We start from the raw sequence: 24,038 nt of genomic DNA on the forward strand, positions 1-24,038 counted from the left end.
CGTCTCTCATTACACAAACCATGGTTGCTTGCCCTGGACGTAACGCCCGTGTTGTCTGCCTCTGCACCGTCCCTTCCAAGTGACACCTGTACGTGTGATGCCGCCACCCCTGGCTGGGGCCCATCAGCTGAGGGTCGTGCATGACCCAAGGACGGCCAGACAGCTGTGAAGTGGCTCACATGAAAAGATGCTCTTGGACCCCCAGCCTTTGAGAGGATTTGAGCCAAGCAATACCAAAAGAAAGAAGCAGGGGGCAACGGGAGCTGGTGCTGATCGGATGCCGGGGTCAGCCTGGAGTGGAACTCAGCAGAGGGAGGGAGTCATCACCACTGGGACAGGATGAGGGGAGGGGGCACCCCGAGGGGTGGGCAGCGCACATTAATGGGGGAGAGTTAGGAGTGAGGTCATGGCCCGGTTCTTCCAGAACCCTGGCTGCTCCCGGCTTCCTACCACGAATTATTTCAATTACTTGAGATAACCAGAGTGTGTTCCTATTCCTTCCAACTCAAATAAGCCTTGAACAGTTAAAAGGAAAGAAAACTTATGTAACCATTGGGAAGTAACACTGGCTTAAACAAATAGGACTTATGTGTCAAACTTTCTTAAATCTCAAGGGACTTCCCTGGTGGTGCAGTGGTTAAGACTCTGCACTCCCAACGCAGGGGGGCCTGGGTTTGATCCCTGGTCAGGACACTAGAACCCACACACTGCAACTAAGAGTTTGCATGCCGCAACTAAGGAGCCCGCCTGCCACAACTAAGATCCAGCACAAATAAGTAAATAAAACATTTTTTTAAAAAAATACTTTTTTACATCTTGAGGTAGGCGTGTGCAGGAAATCAGCTGAGCGTCTTTGCGATGCCCTTGACCTTCCCTCAAGGACACGAGGTGGCTGAGCAGGTGCCGTCATCTGTGCGTTCAGGGCAGATGGGCGGAAGGTGGGGCCGGCTGCAGCCAAACCCTTGGTCTGGATAGAACACCTTTGCCCCGCACCTCCGCAGCTGCCTCTGCCCACATCTAATTGGCCAGAACTGGGTCACAGGTGGCCCCAGCTGCAAGGGAGCTTGGAAAGTGGCTGCGAGGGGGCGGTCAATCCCCTGGCCCCCTCCCCATTTCTGGACCCCTCTCCTCTGCTTTAACGTGAGTTTGCTTCCAATGGCCTGGCAGCACCTGGGGCTCCTCAGTGGACGATCCACCGGCTCCTGGAGCTGTTTTGCCTGTAGGTGCAGAGCCAGGGATGCCTGAATGACTGCCTGGGCCGGGAATATGAAAGCACAGCCTCCCTGCCTCCAGGGAACCAACTGGGTGTGCTTCACCAGCCAGGGCTCCCCAGGAAGCAGGAGGAGGCCAGGACGATGGTGCCTTGTTTGGCTTCACTCGCCCCACACCCCTGTGCATCTTCACTTACTCCACTGCCCGTACACAAAGCCCCCTCTCAGGGCTGTTCCTGAGACGGCGAGGAGGAGAATTATCATGACGGGTGGCATCAGTCATGCTCCATTGCCTGGGGCTGACACGTACAAACGTGGGATTCTGTTAGCCGGGAAGGAGGGAAAGGCTATCAGGCTGGCAACTCACGGTGTCTGCTGGCGCAGCTCATTACAGGAAACACCGGAAAACACAAGCAGAGAATTGACAACCCTCACACACTGCTGGTGGGGATATAAAACGGTATAGCCAGTTTGGAAAACAGTCTGGTGGTTCCTCAAAAAGTTAAACGTAGAGTGACCACGGCACCCAGCAATTCCACTCCTAAATACATACAGGGGAAAAATGAAAACATACAGCCCCACAAAAAAAAAAAAAAAGAAAAAAAAAAAACTTGTACACGAACATTCATAGCAGTATTATTCATAGGAGCCAAATATCTATCAACTTATAAGTGGATATGTGAAATGTTGGTACATCCGTGCAATGAAATATTATTCAGCCATAAAGAATGAAGTACTGACACTTGCTACACTATGGATGAACTCTAAAAACATTACGCTAATTGAAGAAGCCAGACACAAGAGGCCACGTATTGTATGATTGAATTTATATGAAACGTCCGGACTAGGGAAATCCAGAGACAGCAAGTTAAAGGTTGCCAGAGGTCAAGGGGGCAGGATGGGCAAATAGAGGTGACAGGTAAAGGGTACAAGGTTTCTCTTTGAGGTGATAAAAATGTTCCAAAATTGATTGTGGAGATGGTTGCAGGACTCTGAATATACCTGAACAGAAAAACTATTCAATGGTATACTTTATCTGTGTGAATGGTAGTATGTGAATTACATCTCAGAAAAGCTGTTGCAAATACACACACACAAGCGAAGAACAGAAAGAGGAAAACACCCTCGATTCCACCCCCCAGAACGAACCACCATTAACACCCCAGGGCCAGGAGGTACTTTTAGCTTCTTTTTATTCCCATGTATATCTCACCAACATAGCCTCCCAAGCTAACCTGCTGAAGATTTCAAGCAAGGAAAATTTTCAGCAAAAGCTCTAAAGCAAGTGCATCCAACTGATCAGGAGCATCAACCCTCAGACAGTTCCTGATCCAGACCGTCACTTGTATGTTTGCTTTGCCCCAATTTGTTACCCAGTTCCCTCATCCCCCAGGTTCCCCCAGTAGGCGGGTCCATCCTTCTAGCTCCATTTCGTAGCCAAGGCAACTGAGTACAAGGTTTATTCACACTCATTCTGATTTCTTCCCAGCACCTAAGCTTGGGGGCTTGAAGCTATCATGGGTAAGAAGCCGGGGGCTGCCAAGGGGCCCTGGGCAGAGTGAAGGGGAACATCTGATTTGGCCCCAAAACGCCCATCCAACTTGGAGGCAGAAGGTGAGACACGATGGCCTCAGGAGGACCATTAGGTCTCTGAGGGGGGTCCCTGCCCCTGACTTGCTGCTCTCCACGGAAAAAAAAAAAAAAAAGGCTGGGCGGGGGGTGGCAGGACTGTTTGCACTCCCGGTACTTAGTGCAGCCAAGCTGAGCTGCACTGTTCAAACAGACTCCCCAGCCTCTGGACACCTGTGCCGAGGAGGGCGAGGCAGGCAGGAGGCTGGGCACAGGTCCCTGGGCGCATCCCACCTCTGAACCCACAGCCAGTCCCACGGTCCTGGCAGCGTCCTGGGCACGCCATGCCCCGCACTAGGCTCTGCAGCTGCTGGGGCGGCCAGGTGCTGCCCCTGCTGCTGGCCTATGTCTGCTACCTGCTGCTCGGCGCCACCATCTTCCAGCTGCTGGAGAAACAGGCGGAGGCTCAGTCCAGGGACCAGTTTCAGTTTGAGAAGCTGCGCTTCTTGGAGAACTACACCTGCCTGGACCAGCAGGCCGTGGAGCAGTTTGTGCAGGTGAAGGGAAGATGCTGGTGTGGGCCGGTGGGCAGAAGAGGGGTCTCGTTGCAGGTCCAGAGCCATCACTTATGGCTGAGGCCCTGTTTGGAAGCAGGGTGTGGTGGGAACAGAGAGCCAGATGAGACCTAGTGCCGGATTCTGGCCCTAGGTCTACAACCGGATTGCTGTGTGACATTGGGCAAGTCACTTAACCTCTCTGGTCCTCTTCTAGGCGAGAAGAATAATCTTATATGCTGCAGACATTTGACAGCTGATTAAAAGCGCTTTCTAAGCTGCCACTTGCTGCATAAATGTGAACTGTGTGTCAGTGCCATCAACGCTGCACACACTTCTGCCCGCACACTCCTACAGCTTCCCCTTCCCCGACTCCGGGGCTGCTGCACCCTCTGCCCTCTCCCCAGCTCACACCCCTGTGCTGACCACACTTGAGTTGGAGACACAGATAAAGGTCAGGAGCAGCCGCCACGCCTGCCGTGGAGCCGGGCTTGATGAGCAGCAACTGGGGTGACTGAGCTACGGTGCCCCCCGGGCCTCTCTCTGGTGGCAGAGCGGGTCACCCCTGCTCGGGCCCCTCTGTACAAACTCTGGGGCCCCAGCACCCTCTCTCCCAGAAACCAGGCAAAACCAGGGTGTTGTGAGGGGAAGGTGAATGCACTGGAGACCAGGGGGTTGACTGCTCCCACCCACCGCAAAGGAACTAGCCAGCTGCGGAATCATCACAATAGCTGGCATTTATTGAGTATTTACGACGTGCCCAAAACAGCAGGGAGCAGGGTCATCACGATGGGATCAGACGAGTCCTGATCCAACGCCTGGGGCCCAGTGTTTTACATGTGTTTCCTCATAATTATAGTACCTATCTCTACCACTGTCTCCAGTTTGTAGGTGGAAACTGGGGCACAGAGAGGTCGAGTACGTTGGCCAAAGCTACATAGTTAGTGGTAGAGGCAGAATTCGCACCCAAGCTTGGCTGCTCTTCAACACAAAAATTAGCATAAGTGCAGGGGGCAGGATACCGCCTAGAGCAGCAGTTCTCAAAGTGTGGCCCCCGGACCAGCAGCATCGGGACCACCTGGGAACTGGTTACAAATGCCACCGATCACTCCCCACCGCAGACCTACTGAATCAGGAACTAGGGGGCGGGGGCAACAGGCTGTGTGTTAACAAGCCCTTCCGGCCACACTGATGCCACCTCAAGATGGAGAACAGCTGGCCTAGGAGACGAGAGGTGGGCTGGCCTAGGAGATGAGAGAACGCTCCAGAGCTGTGAGAGGCCTGTCCAGGCCCTATTCTCCCAGGAAATGAGGCTTCCGGCCTCTGGCTTCACTTCCTTGCTCCCCAGCAGCAGAGGGCTGGGACCACAGCATCCCTATCGGGGCTGGGAAGGATTCAGGAGCCTCCCAAGACCCAGGGGGTAAGGCAGAGGCCCTGGAGGCCCTGGAACCACCTCCACACTCAGCCCCAGGTTAGAGGCGAAACCCAGGAGCCAGAGAGCGGGGGAAGGATTCATAGCTGGGGCCTAATTAGAGACACAGGCTGGACCGCAGCCCCAAGGGAGGTGCCACTGATTAACAAGCCCCAGGTCTCCCCAGAGGTCCTCAGCCCCCTTGGGAGGGACCCTCACTTGCCAGGGTATGTCTAGCTGAGAGGCAGAAGAATGCTAGGATAAGATTCCCAGAGGGGAATTCTCTGTCGGCCCAGTGGTTAGGACATGCACTTCCACTTCAGGGAGCGTGGGTTCCATCCTGGACCAGGGAACTGGGGAACTAAGATCTCGCAAGCTGCACGGCATGGCCAAAAAAAAGGAAAAAAAAAAAAAGATTCCCAAAGAACACAGATTACAGTTGCCCCTCGGTTTCTGCGCGGGATTGCTTCCTGGAGCCCCGTGGACGCTCAAGTACCTGACAGCCAGCCTGCTGTATCCGCGGATGTGAACCTCGCAGGTGTGGACCCCATGGATATGGAGGGCCAGCTGTACTGTTCAGATGACAAGAAGGAAGAAAGCTATAAACAGTAGTAAAAACAGTATTGAAGACCGACACCATGAGGAAACAAGGCCTTGCCCAAGGTCCCGGGACTCGCGTCTGCCTTTCTCACCACGTGCGGATTCTTAGAGAAGAATGGACGGTCCGCATTGGGCGCCCCATGCCCAGTGCCCTCGCCGACATCACAGCCCCTCCTGGGCAGAATGGAGACCCTCAGGCTGCAGTACGGGACAGCTGGGTCTAGGGCAAGTGCTGCTCCCACGTGCGAGGGTCTCTGGGGAGCGGGTGTGTTCTGGAATGTTCAGTCCTGGCCTCTCTGGGTGTGTGGGAAAGAGAGGGAGGCCAAAGTTCACATGGGAAGAGGCCAGTTCTGCCAAAGTGAAGAGAAGCAGACAGCCTGTGTCAGGACACCCAGACTGGCCTGGCCCTCAGGGGTCATCCCACCCCGGCAGAGCTCACTCACCCAGCCAGTGGGGAAACGGTTCCCACAGGAACTGGAGGCTGGAGCTTGCCCTCCCCCACTGCCTCCTTCCTGCCTTTAGGGCTCTACCAGGTGGCAAGGCTGCACTGCTGCCCTGGGACAATTCACAGGGGAGGGGGAGGGGGAGCAGATGGGCAAGGGAGTCCTGCCCACCTCCAAGAGGGCTGGGCCTGGGGACAGAGGGGCTTAGGCTTGAGCCTGTGGGGTTCTGGTTCTGTAAACAGCAGCATGCACACACGTGCAACATACAGCACTCATGCACACGCCACATGTATACAACACACCATACATATACACCACCAACACACACACACACACACACACACCCCCAGAGGACCTTTGCCCTGGCCTCTGATGGAATTTCTCCGGCAGGCCTGGACTGGGACTCACTAGGGGGCAGCAAAGAGCAAGGCTGCCAGCTCACCTGGAAGCTCAGAGAGCGCCGGGTTCTCTGTCCAGAATCATCAGCCCCATGGGAGGGCAGCCCCATGGCTTTCCCGTGGTCCTGAACCTCAAGTTCCCAAGTAAGCCGTTCCAGGAACATCCAACCTGAAATTTTCCCATTGTTCTGACCACCCATGGGGTCTCACCCTCTTGGCTGTAGGTGGCATCTCCCACCTGCACCCCACTCCGTAAGCACCCTGTGCCTCCTTGGGCCCCTTCCCCTCCACCAGCCACACTGACAGCCCATTTCACTCAGCCCTGGCCAGTGGAGCAGGCAGTGAATTTGGACTTCAATGACCTTGGGCAAGTCAGCCACTCTGAGCCTTAGTTTCCTCTTCCATGAAATGGGAATGTGACTAAGAACATCACCAGGTGAGACAACACAGGAGCACTCTGCAGAGAGCTTGGCCACCAGCCGGTGCCGTCAGCTCCCCTCATCCTCCCACCCCATGCCACCCCCCCAACAGGTCATCATGGAAGCCTGGGTGAAGGGCGTGAACCCCAAAGGCAACTCCACCAACCCCAGCAACTGGGACTTCGGCAGCAGTTTCTTCTTTGCAGGCACGGTCGTCACCACCATAGGTAAAGGGTCAGGGTGGAGAAGGGCACCCCCGATGCCCTTGCTGAAGTTTGGGTTCCCCAGAAGCAGGTGCTGAGACTAGGATGTGGTTTATCTAGGAGACAACTCCGGGAAGCAGGACAAGTGGGAAAGTGAGACAGGAAAAGGCAACGAAGTTTGCAATAATGAGCAGGGGACTGGTTAGGGCGACTGGGTTCACCAGTGCTGGAGACCCTCTGAGAAGCTAAGGAGAGCCCTGCCAGGGGTGAGGAAGCAGGCGTATTTATCTACCAAGTCCTGCCCCTGCTGGTTGAGGGCTGAACCCGGATGTATTAATTTTCCTGTATTTTGGACCTGCCCAAAGGTCTCTCAGGTAGAGAGAAGCAGGGACTTAGGGTAGGGAGTCCTCTGCGTGTACAGCAGCTGTCCACCCAGCTGCAGGTGCTATCCCGGTGTCCCAAGGGGACAGGGCATGGTCAAGCATCTGCTCTACCCCCTCAGCCAGAAAACCCACACCACCTCCCACAAGGAAACCCCAGACCCCACTAACCCCGGTCTCCATATCCATTCAATTAAGTCCAGTTCCACACACCTTCCTTGAACTCAGGTGACATTCAAAGCAGATAGAGTGGAGATTGGAGAGTATGAACTTGGATCAGACCCAAGCTTGGCTCTCAAGGAGCTTCTGATCCAATAAAGAAGGATAAGATAAGCACACCAAAAACAAGAGCACAGGGCAAAGTAGAATATTAGATAGGAATGACACAAAGCACTGTGGGAGATCACACCTAGTAGGGAGGAAGAGAGTGGCAGTCAGGAGGGCTTCCTAGAGGCAGTGTTTTTGGAGATGGGCCTTCAAAGACAAGCAGGATTCTTACAAATAGAGATCATTCTAGAAGAGGTTGAGAAGGCTGTTCACAGGAACAGAGGGGTTTCCCCTCACCACGCCCCGACCCCCAGTGGTGATGGGAAACCAGTCTCTGCCAGAGTCTGTCAGGGAGGCAGTTCTGAACTCTTCCTTCCCCATATTTGCACACCCTCCTTCCCCTGCAGGATACGGGAACCTGGCGCCCAGCACGGAGGCAGGCCAGGTCTTCTGTGTCTTCTATGCTCTGGTGGGCATCCCGCTTAACGTGGTCTTCCTCAACCACCTGGGCACAGGGCTGCATGCCCACCTGACCACACTGGAGAGGTGGGAGGACCAGCCCAGGCGCTCCCAGGTAGGGCCCCTCCCTCCCCACAGCCCCGCTGGGACAGAGTCTGCTGCAGGTGCAGTCCTCCAGAAGCTGACACTGAGACAAGAGTTTGGCTAGCATGGTATCAGGGGTCAACACCTATGGAAGAAAAGGACTGGGCAGAAGGAGAAGTTAAATTGTGTTGCAGGCTGGACAAAGCCTTGGTCCACCCCTCGAGGAGCTCGGCATGTGCCGGCCGCCCCAGCTGTCCTGCAGTGGGCGCTGACATGGCCAGGAATCTGCCCTGGCCTCAGTCAGGCACTGGGGAAGTGTGCCCTTGGGCCAGGCTGAAATACACCCTGAGGGAGCTGCCGGCTGGAGGCCACCTGCCAGTGGCTTGGCAAGGTCTTCTTTGAAGGGGGATCTATCTGGGTGGCACAGAACTCCAAAAGCAAACTCCACGCCACCCTGAGCACCACCAGTGCCCACCTGACATCTGGCCCCTTGCAAAGCTAGGCACGCTAAGAAAGCAGGGGTGCAGAGGAATCTGGGACAGTTCAATGACCGTCCTCTGTCCCAGATCTGAGTTCCCTGGGGGCCTGTACATGTGGACCCCGCACCTGAAGGAGTCTCCAACTTGACCCACCAACACAATCCCTCTGACCGAATCTTTCCCTGGCCTGGGCAAGATAACACACACAGAGATACAACCCCCATCCCAGAGGTCTGCAGGGCAGGACAGGGCAGGGAGCTGGCTATGGCCCAGCCCACTTCCTGATTTGCCCCAGAACCCCGCCCCCCCCACTTTACAATCCTGGGCCTTCCAAGTGGACTCAGAGACAGACTCCTGCCCTTCCAGCTACTGCAGACCCTGGGCCTGGCCTTGTTCCTGGCCCTGGGGACGCTGCTCGTTCTCATCTTCCCGCCCATGGTCTTCAGCCACGTGGAGGGCTGGAGCTTCTGCGAGGGCTTCTACTTCGCCTTCATCACCCTCAGCACCATCGGCTTCGGAGACTATGTCGTCGGTGAGAAAGAGGCAGTCACAGATCTCAGGGTGGGGGCCACTGGGATTCGGGGGATGGGGAGATGTCCGCAGTGGGTAACTACTGAGGACCAGAGAGCCCCTGGTTATTCAGGGGAGACAAATACTTTGTGAGGTTGCTGTGAATTCTCACAACATCCTCAGAAATCGCTGGTCTAGGACCCAGCACCCTTTCCCCCAGGGACCTCCACTGCTGATCCTTGTTATGGGGAGGCTGGTGGGAGCCCCTGTGGAACCTGGGGGGTGGCTGTGCCCTCAGACCTCTGGCATTTATCATGTCCCCCTTCCCTGCCAGGCACGGACCCCAGCAAGCATTACATCTCCGTGTACCGGAGCCTGGCAGCCATCTGGATCCTCCTGGGCCTGGCATGGCTGGCACTGGTCCTTCCACTGGGCCCCCTGCTTCTGCACAGGTGCTCCCAGCTCTGGCTGCTCAGCAGAGGCCTCAAGGAAAGGGGAGCCCCCGAGACTAACGGGCTCCCTAGACCTCAGAAGATTCCCATCTCTGCATGAGGCCCCCCAGTGGCCACAGAAGCCCCTCCCAGCATCCCCAGTCACCCCATATGCCCCCTGGATTTCCTGCCACACCTCCTCCTCTGCCAACCCACTCACTTCCCAGCCGGAGCTGGTCTCGGGGGCTCTCCGGACACAGAAAGGAGACAGGAGCGTCCAAGAAAGTAACAGAAAGGAGAGGTAGAGACAGGATGGGAGACGGATGTGTGTGGTGCAAGATGTGCGCAGTTGTCCCAGAGCCCCTCCCTCAAAAGTGACCCGAAAAAGTTGAATCTAGACATGGATCACCGTGGCCAAATCTCCACTGCCCTCCCTGCATCCTCCTCCCAGGAGACCTCATTCACCACGGCAAACACAGGGCGACTTTATTTGTGCCTCATTTGATACGTGCACAGTGTGCTGTCAGGCCCCCGCTGTGTGTCAGGCACTGGGCCAGGCTCTGGGGCAACAACAGTGAATGTTCCTGCCCTCCAAATGCAAGGACTAGACAAGCAGAGAGGCGACCCTGACCCAGTGGCCAAAACCCCATGATGAGGGACAGACCTGGGTGTGACGAGTGCCCATGGGACCAGCTGGCAGGGAGGGTCGAGGATGGGAGAGGGCCAGGCAGGGACTTTGGAGCCATCTTCATGCAAATAGGACGTCTGCCCTCAGGAAGCTGCCAGCCGGAGGCGTAGGCAAGCTGCTCTAAGCCTGCCAGTTCCCCTTGCCTACAGGTCTAGAGTTGTCCGTGAACAAGGCCTGGGCACGCTTGGGTGTCCCTCCCACTTTCCTGGGCATGGCCTCCCTTGAACCCCTCAGGGCACCCTTTGACCTCATCACCCCTTCTGGGCTCTTAAGGGCCTTTCCAAACACTCCCTGGGAAAACACCAGCCAGCTGATCCCAGGAGATTTCCAGGAAATGACCTGCGTGGAGGCCCAGCATCCCCTGGGAATACCCTGTGCATCCTGGCCTCTCTCCTGCCAGATTGTGACATCTCTGGCCAGAAGGAAAGGAGAGATTTACACCAGTCAGTCCATCTCAAGGCCCAACTTCACCAAGGACTGCAAACCTCTCTCAGCAGGACAGGCCCATAAGTGGCTGGGGACCTCTGGACAGGACTGAGACAAGGCTGTGAAGCAGAGGAGGCTCCGGTGGGACACCCAGGGAAGGATCTACAGCAGCAAGAGACCGAGGTTACACCCAGGACTTCCTAAGACAGAGGAGAGGACTGAGAAACTGAGGACCAGGACTCTTTACATACCCTGGACCCTTCCTCCATCCTGGGTGGAGGAGGGAGCGAGGGGGCCTCTTCAGAAGCAGGGAATGGACCAGCCCACTGGTCAAGGCCCTTCTTGCCTCCCAAGTTCATGGGCAAGTGGTGATCGGCTGGAGCCCCTCATCTTCGGGTACATAAAGGAAAGGATGGTGATGGGAGAGACCCAGAGAGGACCTGACAGGCAGCAAGTCCGTGGCAATAGTCCCAGGGCCCCAGGACAATAAACTTCGCTTCCACTTTCTCTTCACCCTGTGTGCGGTCTGCAGGAGTCCCTCCCACTGTTTGCTACAGGACGCTGGGAGGCTCTGGGCCCCTTCTCTCCCAGCGCCTGCGGTCACCCAGCACCCCTCCCCTTCTCCCTGAGCTAGGCCTGCCTGGGGGTGGGCACTCTACACACATTCGAGGCGGGGCCAGATGCCCACAGCTGGGCCTCTTTTTGTCCCTGGGATTGGATCCCGGTGGGGGTGGGGCAGGGCTGTCCCATTCCCCAGCACGCCTCCTCTGCTGAGAAAACTGGGCACAGGCAGGCGCTGGCTAAAGAAGGGACCAGCCCAGCTCCTTCCTAGCCCTTCCTTTCCGCCTCAGTCCTGGTCCATGGCTCCCGGCTTCGCCCTCCCTGCCTCTCTCGCTGAGTGCAGGCGGAGAGCCAGGGAGGCGCCCGAGGGCAGGGTCTGGGGCTGCGCGATGCCGGGCACATTGCTCCTGCTGCTTGCCTACCTGACTTACCTGGTACTGGGCGCCGGCGTGTTCTGGCTGCTGGAGAGCCCCGCGGCGCACGATTCCAGCGAGAGATTCCAGCACGACAAGTGGGAGCTGCTGCGGAACTTCACCTGTCTGGATGGCCCGGCGCTGGACTCGCTGATCCGGGTCAGGGGCGAGCGGGGCGGCCCGGGCGCGCGGTGGGGCGTAGGGGGGTGGCTGGCGCAGCGGAGCGCGGGGTGCACAGGCATGCGGCGAGAGGGCACGCACCGGCTCCGGTCAGGGCAAAGCCGGGAGCACTTCTCCAAAAGAAAGTGGAGGGCACAGACGCGGGGACGACCGGAGGCACGCGTTGCCGAGTAGGGACCCCAGAACTGGGCTGGACCCCGATGCAAAGAGCCCAGCTCCGGCGAGAGCAACGCGCAGCGCGGCGCCGTGAGTCCCCGGTTCGGGGCGAGAGGGCGTGACCCTCCCTGTGCAGAGAGTTGCGTGGCGCACACACCCGAATCTGGGGACGAGGACGACAAGGGGCGCACTAACGGGGTCCAGAGCTGGCGGGGCCGACCGGGTACGGGCGGCGTAGGGTCAGAGCGCGGACCGCGCGGCGCTGTGTCGAGGTCGGACCGCGGGCGAAGGGCGAAAGGGCACCCTTGGCCCCTTCCACTGCAGACCCAGGTGCAAATTTGAGAATTGGGGGCGAGGACGGCAGAGAGCGCTGGGCGTTGTCTAAGGATGAGCAAGCCCGACAGCACCACGGTTGGAGTCTGGGAGGAAAGGGGTGCAGGGCACCCTTCTTTCCGCCCCCCGCACCGTGGCTAAGTGGAATGGGGCCAAGGTGCACGTGCCAGCGTCCGGGGACTCGAAATGCGCAGACCCGGGTCCGAGAGAAAGAGCTCAGCAGACACAGGGGCGTTCCGCGGCTGAACCCGGTTTTCTCCGAGTCTTAGGGCTGGGGGTGGGAGGCGGTGGACGCGCCGCCCCAACCGCGGAGGCCCGGAGGGGCTGAAGGGGGCGGCGGGTGGGAGGATGCAGAGGTCACAGAGGACAGAGACTGCTGAGGGGGTGGGGGAGACCCAGCGGGGCCTGGGTAGGAGGACGGGCAGGCGAGGGTTCTTCCGGGCAGGGCCTCACAGATGGACGGAGTTCTCCTTCAACCCTGGGCAGGCGACGAGGGACGGGGCGCTGCTCGGATTTGGCGGAAGCATCAACGTCCCGTACCGTGGCTTGGTCAGCGGGTGTAGACAGCTGTGCCCCGAGCCCGACATCCCCACCCTGCAGTCCCGGTGCCTCCTCTGGCGAGGAGGGCAAGGCCTGTGTTCCAGAGTCGCCAGCCCAAAGCTAGTCCCCAGAAGGTAGCAGGGAAGTGTGTCGGGTGGGAAGAGACGGGGGCACTGGATAAGAGGTAGAGTCCTGAGCCCTGGGACTGGGCCGCTGTGGCCGGGCCTGGAGCTGGACAGGGAAAGGACTATCTCTGTTAAGAATCTGATGTGACACCTCCACCTCCTACATCTCAACTTCTACAAATACAGCCCGACTGCCTAGTCCTGGGGGCTGCATGACACGCCCCTTGAAAAGGTGGTGAACTTCAATTACCAGCAGCCTGGGCCCAAGGAACGTGACAATGATGGCAACGGGAATGATAGTAAATGCTTCTGTGTGGCACTTACTGTGTGTCAGGCACTGTTCCTACTGTATTAACTCGGTTCATCCCCACCTACCTCACAGGTAGGTGCCATTATTATCATCCCCATTTTAGAGATGGAGAAACTGAGGCTCAGAGAGGTTAAACACAAATGCACAGGTTCATAGCCAGGGCACTGGGGCTGTCAACCATGAGTACTGCCTCAGTGCAGATCTATGTATGTGGGTGTTTCCCAAGGATCCCTGGGGGGTTCTCATCTCTTCCTCTCCACGCCCTCCTGCTCCACCCCCACTTCACGTCCTTCCTCAACCCCCTGTGGATTCAACTATCCCCAGGAGTAGGGATGTGGTGTCTCCAACCCAGATCTACCCCCTGAGTGCAGACATGTGCGTGCAACTTCCTAGCGGCCCTCAAATTCCCGCAGGGAAAAGAGCAAGCAGTTCTCCTCCTCCCAGCCCTGTTCCTCCACCTGTTCTAAATCTCTGTCCTTGGCCTCACCTCCACACACCTTCACAGAGTTCTTAGATGCTTCTCTCACTACCCACACCAAATAAGGCCAGAGCCCTGGGCTTCTGAATATCTTCTCTCTGTGCCTTCTGGACCACTCTGTGCCAGGATGCAGCCCAGGCCCTCTCCATCATTCACCCCTGCAGGACGCTCTCCCCTTCCCAGCTGCCAGCATCTTCTATGCTGCCAGTTGCCACAGAGCACACATACCTGAGCTTGCCTCCCCTTTGCTCAATGACCTTGGGGGAGGCCTGCCACTCCATCCCTGGCATGGCAGAGCCAAGCATGGCCTGGCTGCCAACTACCTTTCAGTCTCCCTATTCTACATCCCAGACCCAGTCCTCCCTCCCAGCCTTTGCTCCTGCGGCCCCATTTACCTAAACGTCCTTCCACCAGGAACAGTCCTATCCGACCCTCAAGGAAGGCCCAACTAAAGCATCACCCCCTCCATGAAGCCTTCTGCCCCTACCGCCATCAGAATGCACACTTTCCCTATCTGTATTGCAACAGCATTATATTTGTGGTAATGATGATAGCAACTGCTAACCTTTCCCATGTTCCATGTTCCAGACTGTTCTAAGTCTTTACACCTAATACCTCATTTAACCCTCAACGACTCGATGAAGTGGGTGCGATTAGTACTCCCATTTTACAGAGAAGGGGACTGAGGAACAGAGAAGTTGGATATCTTACCCAGGATCATGCAGCTGCACTGCCTGTGTGCCTAAAGCTGCGTGGACGGCACTGTATCAAAGTTAGTTAAGTTTTTGGCTCTGTCCTGCTGAAGACTGAGGTCATGTCTCCTTTATCTTCAGGTCCCCTAATACACCACATGCTGGGACCGACCAGGGCTTGTTGCAAGAACAGGAGTGAGCAGGGGAGAGAACAAATGGGGTTCTTCCGGCCAGTGAGATATCCTGGGCTGACCTGGGTTCTGGGGTGAAGAGAGGGGAAGGAGCTGTCCCCATGGTCCCTGCCCCTGGGGAGCCCCTGGTTGGAGGGAAAGAGGCTCCTAGCCCCGGACAGGCTGGGATCATTGTCATGAGTATGTGTGTGTGTGTGTGTGTGTGTGTGTGTGTGTGTGTGTGTGTGTGTGTGTTTGGGTGCAGGGGCCCCATCGCCCCACAGAGCCTGGTGGTCACTACAGCCTCTCCCCCAGGGCATCATCCAAGCCTACCAAAATGGGGACATCGTCCTCGACAACACCACCAGCATGGGGCGCTGGGAGTTTGTGGGCTCCTTCTTTTTCTCCGTGTCCACCATCACCACCATCGGTAAGAGCAGGATGGGGCCAGGGAGGGGGGGCTGGGGAGGGTGGCCTCCCCTGAGGGACAGGGCACCAGTTACTTTCGGAGGGGTTACTAGGGCCTCCTGACTCTGAACGTAAACAGACGCAGCAGCGTGGGCACCGCCTGGGAGCAGAACCCTGGGCTCACTGAAGATGTGCTGAATCGGCTTCTGCATTGCACCCAGGTCCCCAGGAGGTTTGTGAAATGCTGCTCTGGGGACTTCTGCCTCACACAGCCTTTCAGGCAGCTGAGGGGCCCCCGGGTAGCAGTAAAGACGCTGCTGGGCACTGTAAGTGTCCTGGTCTGCTCAGCCAAGCCCACCCAGCACTCAGCCTGGGATAGGGAGTGGTGAAGGCAGAGGGGAGGTAAGGGAAAGTTGGGGAGGAAGGAGGGGCAGAAATCCAAAAAGAGCCTTTTGACCCCCTGTTCGCAGCCTTGGGGAAGGTGGCCCTTCCCACCTCTCCACAGCTCACTAAGGCACCCCCTCACCCCCATCACCATCCTCTCCAACGCCTTTCCTCCCTCACACACCTGGACCCCTGGGCTAGATCTCCCTCCCCCATCTCTAGGCCTGTCCTCAGGAGAGCAGAGGTGGAACTTGTCCTGGGTGGGTGCCTGGGGGCTGTTGTTTGGGGAAGAAGAGTGGCCTAGATCCCTCCGGCTCTGACACCCAGGAAATAACTCCAGAGGGGCTGCCCCATCACCCCGCCTGGGCGCCCGGCCTGAGCGCTTGCATGACACCAGACTCACCACCAGGTGGCGGGTGGACACCACTGGTGGCTACCACCTCCGGCCGGCATCCACGCCCCAGGAAACTCCCAGTCGCTTTCTCCCCAGAGTGGAGCCAGGCAGATGCACCCAGCGGACTCTCCCTGTGGCTTTAAATAATACTTCTTGGAAGCAGATCTCAGGCTGCCGGGGGCTTGGGCAGTCCTCCACCTTGAAGCAAGCATGCTTGGGAGGCCCCTCGACTCCATGGGCCCTGCGCCCCGGAAGGTTGGGGGCAGGATGGTGTTTATTCACCCTTACACCCCCGGGTCTAGTACAAGGCCTGGCATATAGTGGGTGGTCTACAAATGCTGACATAACGAATTCCAAAAATACCCTTTCTACCACCATTCATTGAGCTCCAGAGCAGGAGGGGATGTTGATGCACAGTCACTGTGGGCCATGTCTCCCAGATGTGCGGGGGTCTCTCATCTCTGAACCCCACACCTCCTACACCCTCTGCCCTGGGCCCATGACTTCGGCCCACCTAATTCCGCGTTTCGCAGCCTCTCTCTTCCCAGCTCTACCATTCCTAATGTGGACTTTGTCCCTGTCTCTTCTCTCCACTCAGTGCTGCCCTAAAGCTGTCTGGGCCGGCTCTGAGGGGGAGGAGGGCCGGGGAAAGGGTCTCCACCCTACCCCACACGCCTGGTCTACGTACCAGGCACCATAAGGAGCACTTTTATACTTGAGATCTCATTTTGTCCATATGGTCCAACCTTCAAGGATAAGGCTTCTTCTTCTTCTCACGGATGAGGAAGCTGAGACAAAGAAGTTGCACAACTTCCTCAAGATCATGTAGCTAGTAAGCCACAGGGTTGGAGTTCAAAACCCAGCTGGGGGCCATCCTTGCCCTTTCCAACAGCACCTACCCTTAGGGTGGGAATTCTAAATGGCAGGAGAAAAGAGACAGCCATTCAGAGATGGACAATAGGGAAGTTCATGATTCTGATTCCGACCACACACACACTCACACGGACACACACACATACACACACATGGAGAAAATGCAGACAAAGGCAGGGGAGAGGGGAGATGGGAGACCGGGTACGTGTGGGACAGTCCACGAGGGAAGGAAGGGGTCCTGAGAGGCGCAGCAGCGGGCTGCCTCCTTGGCACCCCTGTTACCCTAGGACCAGCACCCTGGGAGGGCTGTACTTTCCAAGCCCTAGAATGAAACAGGGTCTGACAGGCACACAGATACTTCTGGGCCAGCAGGATGGGCCTGAGCCCTGAAATCATTTATCATCTATAAAACCCATCACCAACTTGCTCATTTATTCACTCAGCTACCCATCCATTCATTCAACAAAAAGACTGAGTCCCTAGTATGGTCCAGATAGTTCTAGGTGCTGGAGATACAGTGATGAGCAAAGCCGGCAAGTCCCTGCTGCCCATGGGGGGCTGATATCCCATTGTGAAGGAACGCATGAGAAACTAACAGATCTATCCTGAAGGAAGTGGCTGGAGGCTCTGCAGGCTCCCGCATCCCTCTGCCCACCCAGGGAGGGAGGAAACGAAGCGAGGACAGACGGGATTCTCACACTTTGTGGTGTGAGCTCATGCACACAGCCCCTCCTAGAGCTTCGGTTTTCCAATCTGTCAATCTGGGCATAGTCTGCACTGGGAAGGGTGGCTGAGGCTGGACTGAGGGAGGGAGCAAGTATAGCGCCCTGCATGGGAAGGGAAGGCCATGTTACATACCAGCTGCCATGTCCGTAGCGGGTTAGGAACGGGGGCCTCTGAAGGTGGAAAGGCCCCCTGAAGTGTCCCCCTCTGGCCTCAGGCTATGGCAACCTGAGCCCCCGCACGATGGGCTCCCGCCTCTTCTGCATCCTCTTTGCTCTCGTGGGGATCCCGCTCAACCTCGTGGTGCTCAACCGACTGGGGCATCTCATGCAGCAGGGGGTGCACAGCTGCGCTCGCGTGCTGGGGGGCACCTGGAAGGTGAGGGGGCTGTGGGAACAGGGGCGAAGGACGGGTCACTTCTAGAACGGGGGGCTGTGGAGGGAATCGGGGCCATGGATGGCCAGGTTGTCACTACCCGGAGGGAGAGTCTCTGGCAGAAAATGATGGCCGTGGTGGATAAAAGGGTTCATTGGTGGGAGCAAGGGGTCCTTCTGGGAATCGGGGTTGCTGGTGGGAGTGTGGTGGGGTTGGGGTCACTGCCCAAAACGGGGGTCTTCAGTAATAAAGGGGCATCAGTGGGGAGACACAGTGGGACCTGGAGCTAGCCAAGGCCTTGTCCAGGAGCCTGGAGAACTCGCACCAGGTGGAGAGGCCCCAAAGGCAGCCCCCTTCTTACGAGGGTGGCGCCCACCCTGCCGTCGGCTCGGTACCCCCCAGCTGTCTGCCCCCGGCCCCATGCACGGAGCAGAGGCCTCATGGGGGCTGGGCGCTGCGTGCACCCTCAGGACCCGGCCAAGGCCCGGTGGCTGGTGGGCTCCAGCGCTCTTCTGTCCGGCCTCCTGCTTTTCCTGCTGCTGCCCCCGCTGCTCTTCTCCCACGTGGAGGGCTGGAGCTACGTGGAGGGCTTCTACTTCTCCTTCATCACCCTCAGCACCGTGGGCTTCGGCGATTTCGTGATTGGTGAGAAGCCCCAGCGGGAGGCGGGAGGGGCGCCCTCCACCCATCTGCCCGTAGTCCGCGTCCCTGGGCACCTGCTGCGTGCCAGGCCCTGTAAGGGTTTAGAGGCCCAAAGTCCAGAGGACGCGGGCTTTGGCAGGTTCAACTTGCCTTTGTGGTGTGATAGGGCTAAGGTCACCCAGCTAAAAGTGGAGTTTGAACCCTGTGCCTCAGGCTGTGTAAGCCCCACTTCTGGCCGTCCTGAAAAGCCTGAGGATTCCACAGGCGCACCTATTATTCTTAAAGCTCATCAGATAAAGGGGGGCCCTGAGTTCTCTCCCCCGTCCATCGTTGTCCCAGGGTCTCTCCTCCCCACTTCACCCCACCCCACGTAATGCCCCTGGGTTCAGGGCCACGAAGCCCACATCACAGCCCAGGGGGTCTGGCAGAAGAGTCTGGGAGAATCAGAAAATCCCAGCCTCCCCTAACCCCCAAACAATTGGCCTCCAAACTCTGTCAGTAAGAAAGCGCTGTGTGGTCCAGAGGGTCCAATATGGGGTTTAATCAGTGGTCATCACCCATCGTGGGCAAGTCAAGGGCCCCCGGAAGCGACTGTCCTTGCATAAAAAAGCTGTGGCAGTTGCCCAGCAGGTGGCAGCAGAGGGACATTCTGCAGGGCACAGGGGTGGCTGGACCCCCAGCTCAGCCCCATCCCCCTTCACTCCCCGCCCCTAAAAGGGTCACCAAATAAGCAGTGGCCACTGGCACCACCACACTGGCCTCAAGGGGCTCTGTGCCCTCCTTCAGATCTCTGGCCCTAAAGTGAGGAGGAGGCCCTGCCCTTCTGCTCTCCTTCAGAAACAATCAGAACCCAGCCTGGAATATTGAAATGAGGTCCTACGAAAGTAACAAACAGCTAGCCCATTAAGCAACCGAGAGTGATGATTGTTACCACATTTTACTGAGGAGGAAGATGAAGCTCAGAGAGGCCAAGACGTTTGCCTGAGATTGCACAGCTAGTAGGATATGACTTCTGATCTGACTCCAGAACTCTTAACTCTTTCCAGACAGCCTCACATATCCCCTCTCTGGGCCTCAGTGTTCCTGTCTATAAAATGAGGGGCTGGGCTAGGTGATGGCTAAGACTCCTCAGTGCTTTCTGGCCTGTGTGCAAAGTCCCCTTCCCTAAACCTCTCCTTCCCCAGGAAGCAAGGTCCGGTGTCAGGGGCATCGTGCTGCCCCTTCCTGATATCCTCTGTCTTGGAAGGGAGGCTGTTGCTCTGGAAGAGAATCTTTGAGACAGTTTCCTCCAAGTGGGTCAAGTGGGGCATGCTATCACTCCTACCCTCAGAGAGGAGAGATGTATCTGAGGAGAGCTGAGCCCACCGTCCCCAAGGGCCGCATCTGCCCCGCTCAGAGCTCAGAGAATGAGTTTTGGATATGTCCTCTCCTCTCTGTTCCCACTGCCATTTCCCTAGTCTAAGCAGGGCTGTTGCATATGGCTGGTTGTACAGGTTGGGCACTGCACAACCCTAACAGGTTGCTATTCACACAGAGCACGATGAGGATGGCACCCATGGACTGGTACAGCCTCTGTCCTTGTCCTCCCTTGGCTCTTATGACCTTTAAAAATGACAGGTGCTATCATGTCACCTGCCCAGATCCTCTGAAAACCTTCAGTGCTTTCCTGCAACAGCTGCCCCCCTCCACTGACTGCCCCCCACCTTACCCCAGGGCTCAAAGGATGAAACTCAGGATGTGCCCCCAGTGATAGTCCTAAACCCACAAGTCCTTGTTCTCTGAGGGTGCCCAGTGCAAGGAGGGGGGAGGAGAAGAGGGAGTGGGACCCCCAACTGCAGTCTTTTTGTGGCCACAGATCACTAGGGCTCCCAAAGTTTGGTCCTAGATGGGAATAGCTGACAGCAGGCTCCCCTAGAAGCTTGCCTGGAGGAACCTTTATGGGGTTACTGAGGACACTCTGTGAGGATGTCCAGAGGCCCCACAGCCCCCTGAGGGAAGGCGGGGCAGGGGGAGGAGGGGGCAGGCCTCTCTAGACATGGGCAACCTGGAAATGTGAGGCTAGGCCTCTGCCACCACCGGGGGGGCGGGGGGCGGGGGGTGGGGGCGGCAGAGACATCCACACAGCTGCAGGAGTGAGGAGGGCTGATCAGGGTCCCTGCTACCCCGTGAGCCACGGTGGGGATTGGCGGGGCAGGGAGGCTGGTGTATGAGGCGCAGGGCCCCCAGAGTCCCCTTCCACCAAAAACTCTGACTGAGAAGGCCTGGTATGAACCCACGAGGGCCCTTTAAGTCCAGAGGGACTGCCGGGCAGCCCACTCCCACCGAGTGGCAACAGGCAGAACTGTCCCCTTCACCACATCTCCAGAGATGTGCTACTCACACTTTTCCCTCTACAGCCGTCTCAGTGTCTCGTGACAAGTGACCACACGTACCCTCACTTGCCCTCTGTAGATCACACAGCCCCGGGTTGAGGCTGTTATGGCTGGGCTGGTCGGAAGAGTATTTCATGGTCGCCCATGTCCAGCGTAGAAGGGGAGAGCTCAGGGTGGAGAGGGAGGCAGGACCCAGTCACATAGAAGGCCTCACAGGCCGAGTCACAGATTTTGGACTCTGTCCTAAGACTAAAGGAAAGCACTTACGGTTTTCAGAGGAGGTGGGCAGGTGACATGATAATACTTGTCATTTTTAAAGGTCATAAGAGTCAAGGGGGGACAAGGACAGAGGCTGCAACAGTCCATGGGTGCCATCCTCATCATGCTCTGTGTGAATGGCAACCATTTAGGGTTGTGCAGTGCCCAACCTGTACAACCAGCCCCCGACTGCCTCATCTACAGACCCAGAGAGGGGAAAGAAGTTGATTAAGGTCATAGAGCAGGCAAGCCAAGGACAGATCTAGGATAGACTCCCAAGCCAGGGACCCTCATACACATATGTTCTAGAATCTTCCATAGCTCAGAGGGGACAACCCACCCTCACTTCTTCCCCATGTCTCTCAGCCTTCCTTGTCCTCCAGGGATAGGGCGAAACCCCTTTCTTGGATGGGAATGCTAAGGTCCACCACCTGGACTCTAGGCGTCCACTGTCCTGTGTCAGCAGCCACAGGGCGTGTTGTCTTCACAGTCGCTCCTCTTGGCCCCAACGCCGTGGCCAGGACAGCCCCCAGGTCCCAGCCGCATGCTCCTCCCTTGCCTCACAGCCTCCGCTTCCCCCAATTGCATTTGCAATTCCGCTGAGCGCCTTGCCAGCTGCCAAGTCTCCTGCCACTTATGATTTCGGCTAAAAAAAATGAAATAAGAGGGGAGAAGAACACCTCCTCCCCTCCGTTGCCAGGAGCAAGTCGAGATGACGGGCAGCCGGGGCAGAGAGCTGGCTCACGGCTGATCTCATTTGGGACCGCCAGCGGAATGGTGGCCGTGTAACCCAATCAGCCTAATCCAATCCCAGCTCCTGCCAGGCGGTGATGTCGGGCCCAGGGCTGCGGGCTCATCCCCGAGCTGGGGGGCCCAGGAGAGGGGCTCGGGCTGGGGAAGACAGGGAAAAGAGGTTGTGTTGGGGCCAGCAGGGCAGGATAGGGGGTGGACAGAGGGGTGGGTGGTACAGGGAGTTGAGACAGATGACGATGTCAAGGAAATAAGAGGCCAGATCTCTGCCCTTTGAACAATCCTGATCTGATAAGATAGACCCTCCAGCAGAGGGAAGAACTAAGTGATGGAGTAAGCCCTTGACACAGCTTCTCTAAGCCTCCATCCGTCCCCTCCCTCACTCATTCCTTATCCAGTCCTGACTGTGTTGGGGCACAGTGTGGGGATCCAAAGGCGAGGAAAGCAATCACCTGACTATAGGTCTTACGTGCCAGGCACCATCCTGAGCACTTTATGATATGAACCCATGTGATAGTCGCAACAGTCCTAGAAGGTGGACACTCTTGTTGTCTCCATTTTATAGATGAGGAAGCTGAGGCCCAGAGAGGGTAAGTAACATACAGACTGTGGGAGACAGGGGCCCAGTCTAGTCTCTGGGGAGTAAAGTCTGAGCTGAGATCCGAAGGGTGAGGAAATGAAGAGCGTTCTGAGCTGAGAGGACAGCAAGTACAAAGGCCCAGGGGCAGGAAAGATGATAGATGGAGAAATGGGGGAAAGACCAGGGTGACTAGAGCACAGCACTCAAGGGGGAGAGGCATGCAAAGCGAGGCCGGAGAAGCAGATGGAGGGCATTGGGATGAGAATGTAGGATGAGAATCTTCTTCCTAAAGCTCCTGGAAAGCTCCCTTCCTTCAGACGTGAGAAAACCAAACACAAAAACAGGCCAACCACCGAGCAGGCATTAGAATCTCTTGGAGGGTTTGTCAAAACACAGATTGCTGGGCCCACCCCCAGAGTTTCTGATTCCATAGGTCTGGAGTGGAATCCAGTCATTCACATTTTTCACAAACTCTCAGGGGATGCTAATGCTGCTGGACCCCACTTTGAGGACCACTGGGATAGAGCACAGAGTCCTTCAGAAAGACAAAGAGGAATTTTAGCTTCTAAACCCTAGGAGTTAATCCAGGGAGGCTTCCTAGAATCCAAGGGAGGTGACCACAAGACCAGCAATCTCAACCCGGTCTGGACTTCGCACATTCTGCTCAGACACATCAAGCCATGTATGTCTGTTTCTGTTTTGGGAACATGGCCCTGACTTTCCCAGGTCTCTGTCCTCTGACCTTGCTTCTCCCCCAGGGATGAACCCCTCCCGGAATTACCCTCTGTGGTACAAGAACACAGTGTCTCTGTGGATCCTCTTTGGGATGGCATGGCTGGCCTTGATCATCAAACTGATCCTCTCCCTGCTGGAGGCTCCACGAGGATCGTATCCCTGCTACTGCCACAGCTCTAAGGGGAAATTCAAGCCCCGAAGCTGGAGGCAGGGCCTGGATGGGGAGGCAGATCCCCACTCCCCACAGCCAGGCTGCTATCTGGAGGGACCTGTAATCATGAATCGCCCAGAACCCTCTGTTCAAGTCTCATGCTCTGGAAAGGACAGCTAGCTATATTCTATTTGTTCCACCTTCTTCTTCAGCAGCAAGATCCCTGATTTTAAGCTTGGCATAAGACCGCCCAGACTAAAGTCTACATTTTTTGGTCTTCCTTTAAAGCTAGGTGCAGCTATATGATTAAATTTTGCCTAACAGGATACACAGAGAAGTATTCTGTGTGACTTATTACGGATGTGACTTTCAGTGTGTGTCGGATGCTCCTCTTTACCACGGCCTTCTTCTAGCTGGCTGCAATGCTGATATGGTGGCTGGCACTCTGGCAGCCATGTTGCACCATGAGGTAGAGGCCATGTTTGAGATTGGTGACACAACAAGATAGAAAGAGCCTGGATTCCTGATGTTTGCAGAGCCACCATAACAAACCTGGACTGAATACCACCAGACTTCATTTATGTAAGAAATAAATGTCGATCTTATTTAAAACACTATTAATTGGGTTTTTCTGTCACTCATAACCAAATCTAATTCCAATTCCGGATGACACACACACCAGAGACAAAGGCAGCTTCTGAGACTGGAGTATACATAAAGAGAAATCACTCCCTCCCCAGGTGAGTTTGCCCAGGACTGGTGGAGGGAACGGGCTGAGGGTCGCACTGCAGGCCCCCACAACCCCAGAGACCTTCCAGGTAAACTCACTAAAGATTTGCTGATAACTCTCAAGGTTGATACAGCCAGCAGGCAGCTGGTCCCAGTTCAGCTGCTAAATTCTTG

The 24,038-nt window shown here is 56.7% G+C and overlaps 2 protein-coding genes across 3 annotated transcripts; both read left to right on the forward strand.

Annotated features, from left to right (window-relative positions):
- The first annotated feature begins 66 nt into the window (after positions 1-66).
- On the forward strand, positions 67-10,331 carry KCNK16 (potassium two pore domain channel subfamily K member 16). Its single transcript, XM_082411758.1, has 5 exons — positions 67-3,337; positions 6,718-6,832; positions 7,863-8,029; positions 8,844-9,009; positions 9,322-10,331. The coding sequence occupies exons 1-5, from the start codon at positions 3,125-3,127 to the stop codon at positions 9,537-9,539; spliced, it is 879 nt and encodes a 292-aa protein (XP_082267884.1). The 5' UTR covers positions 67-3,124; the 3' UTR covers positions 9,540-10,331.
- Positions 10,332-11,293: 962 nt separating this feature from the next.
- Positions 11,294-23,577, forward strand: KCNK17 (potassium two pore domain channel subfamily K member 17). Of its 2 annotated transcripts, none has more exons than XM_082411756.1 (5): positions 11,294-11,665; positions 14,806-14,920; positions 17,490-17,650; positions 18,118-18,292; positions 23,008-23,577. In XM_082411756.1, exons 1-5 carry the CDS (start codon positions 11,393-11,395, stop codon positions 23,313-23,315), a joined length of 1,032 nt encoding a protein of 343 aa, XP_082267882.1. In that variant the 5' UTR covers positions 11,294-11,392; the 3' UTR covers positions 23,316-23,577. The 2 variants fall into 2 exon arrangements, with proteins under 2 accessions (XP_082267882.1, XP_082267883.1); XM_082411757.1 differs by lacking the exon at positions 11,294-11,665 and adding an exon at positions 12,606-14,553.
- The last annotated feature ends 461 nt before the right edge of the window (positions 23,578-24,038 follow it).

Source organism: Balaenoptera physalus (assembly GCF_965194825.1).
Source record: "Balaenoptera physalus genome assembly, chromosome: 11".
Taxonomy (NCBI): domain Eukaryota; kingdom Metazoa; phylum Chordata; class Mammalia; order Artiodactyla; family Balaenopteridae; genus Balaenoptera; species Balaenoptera physalus.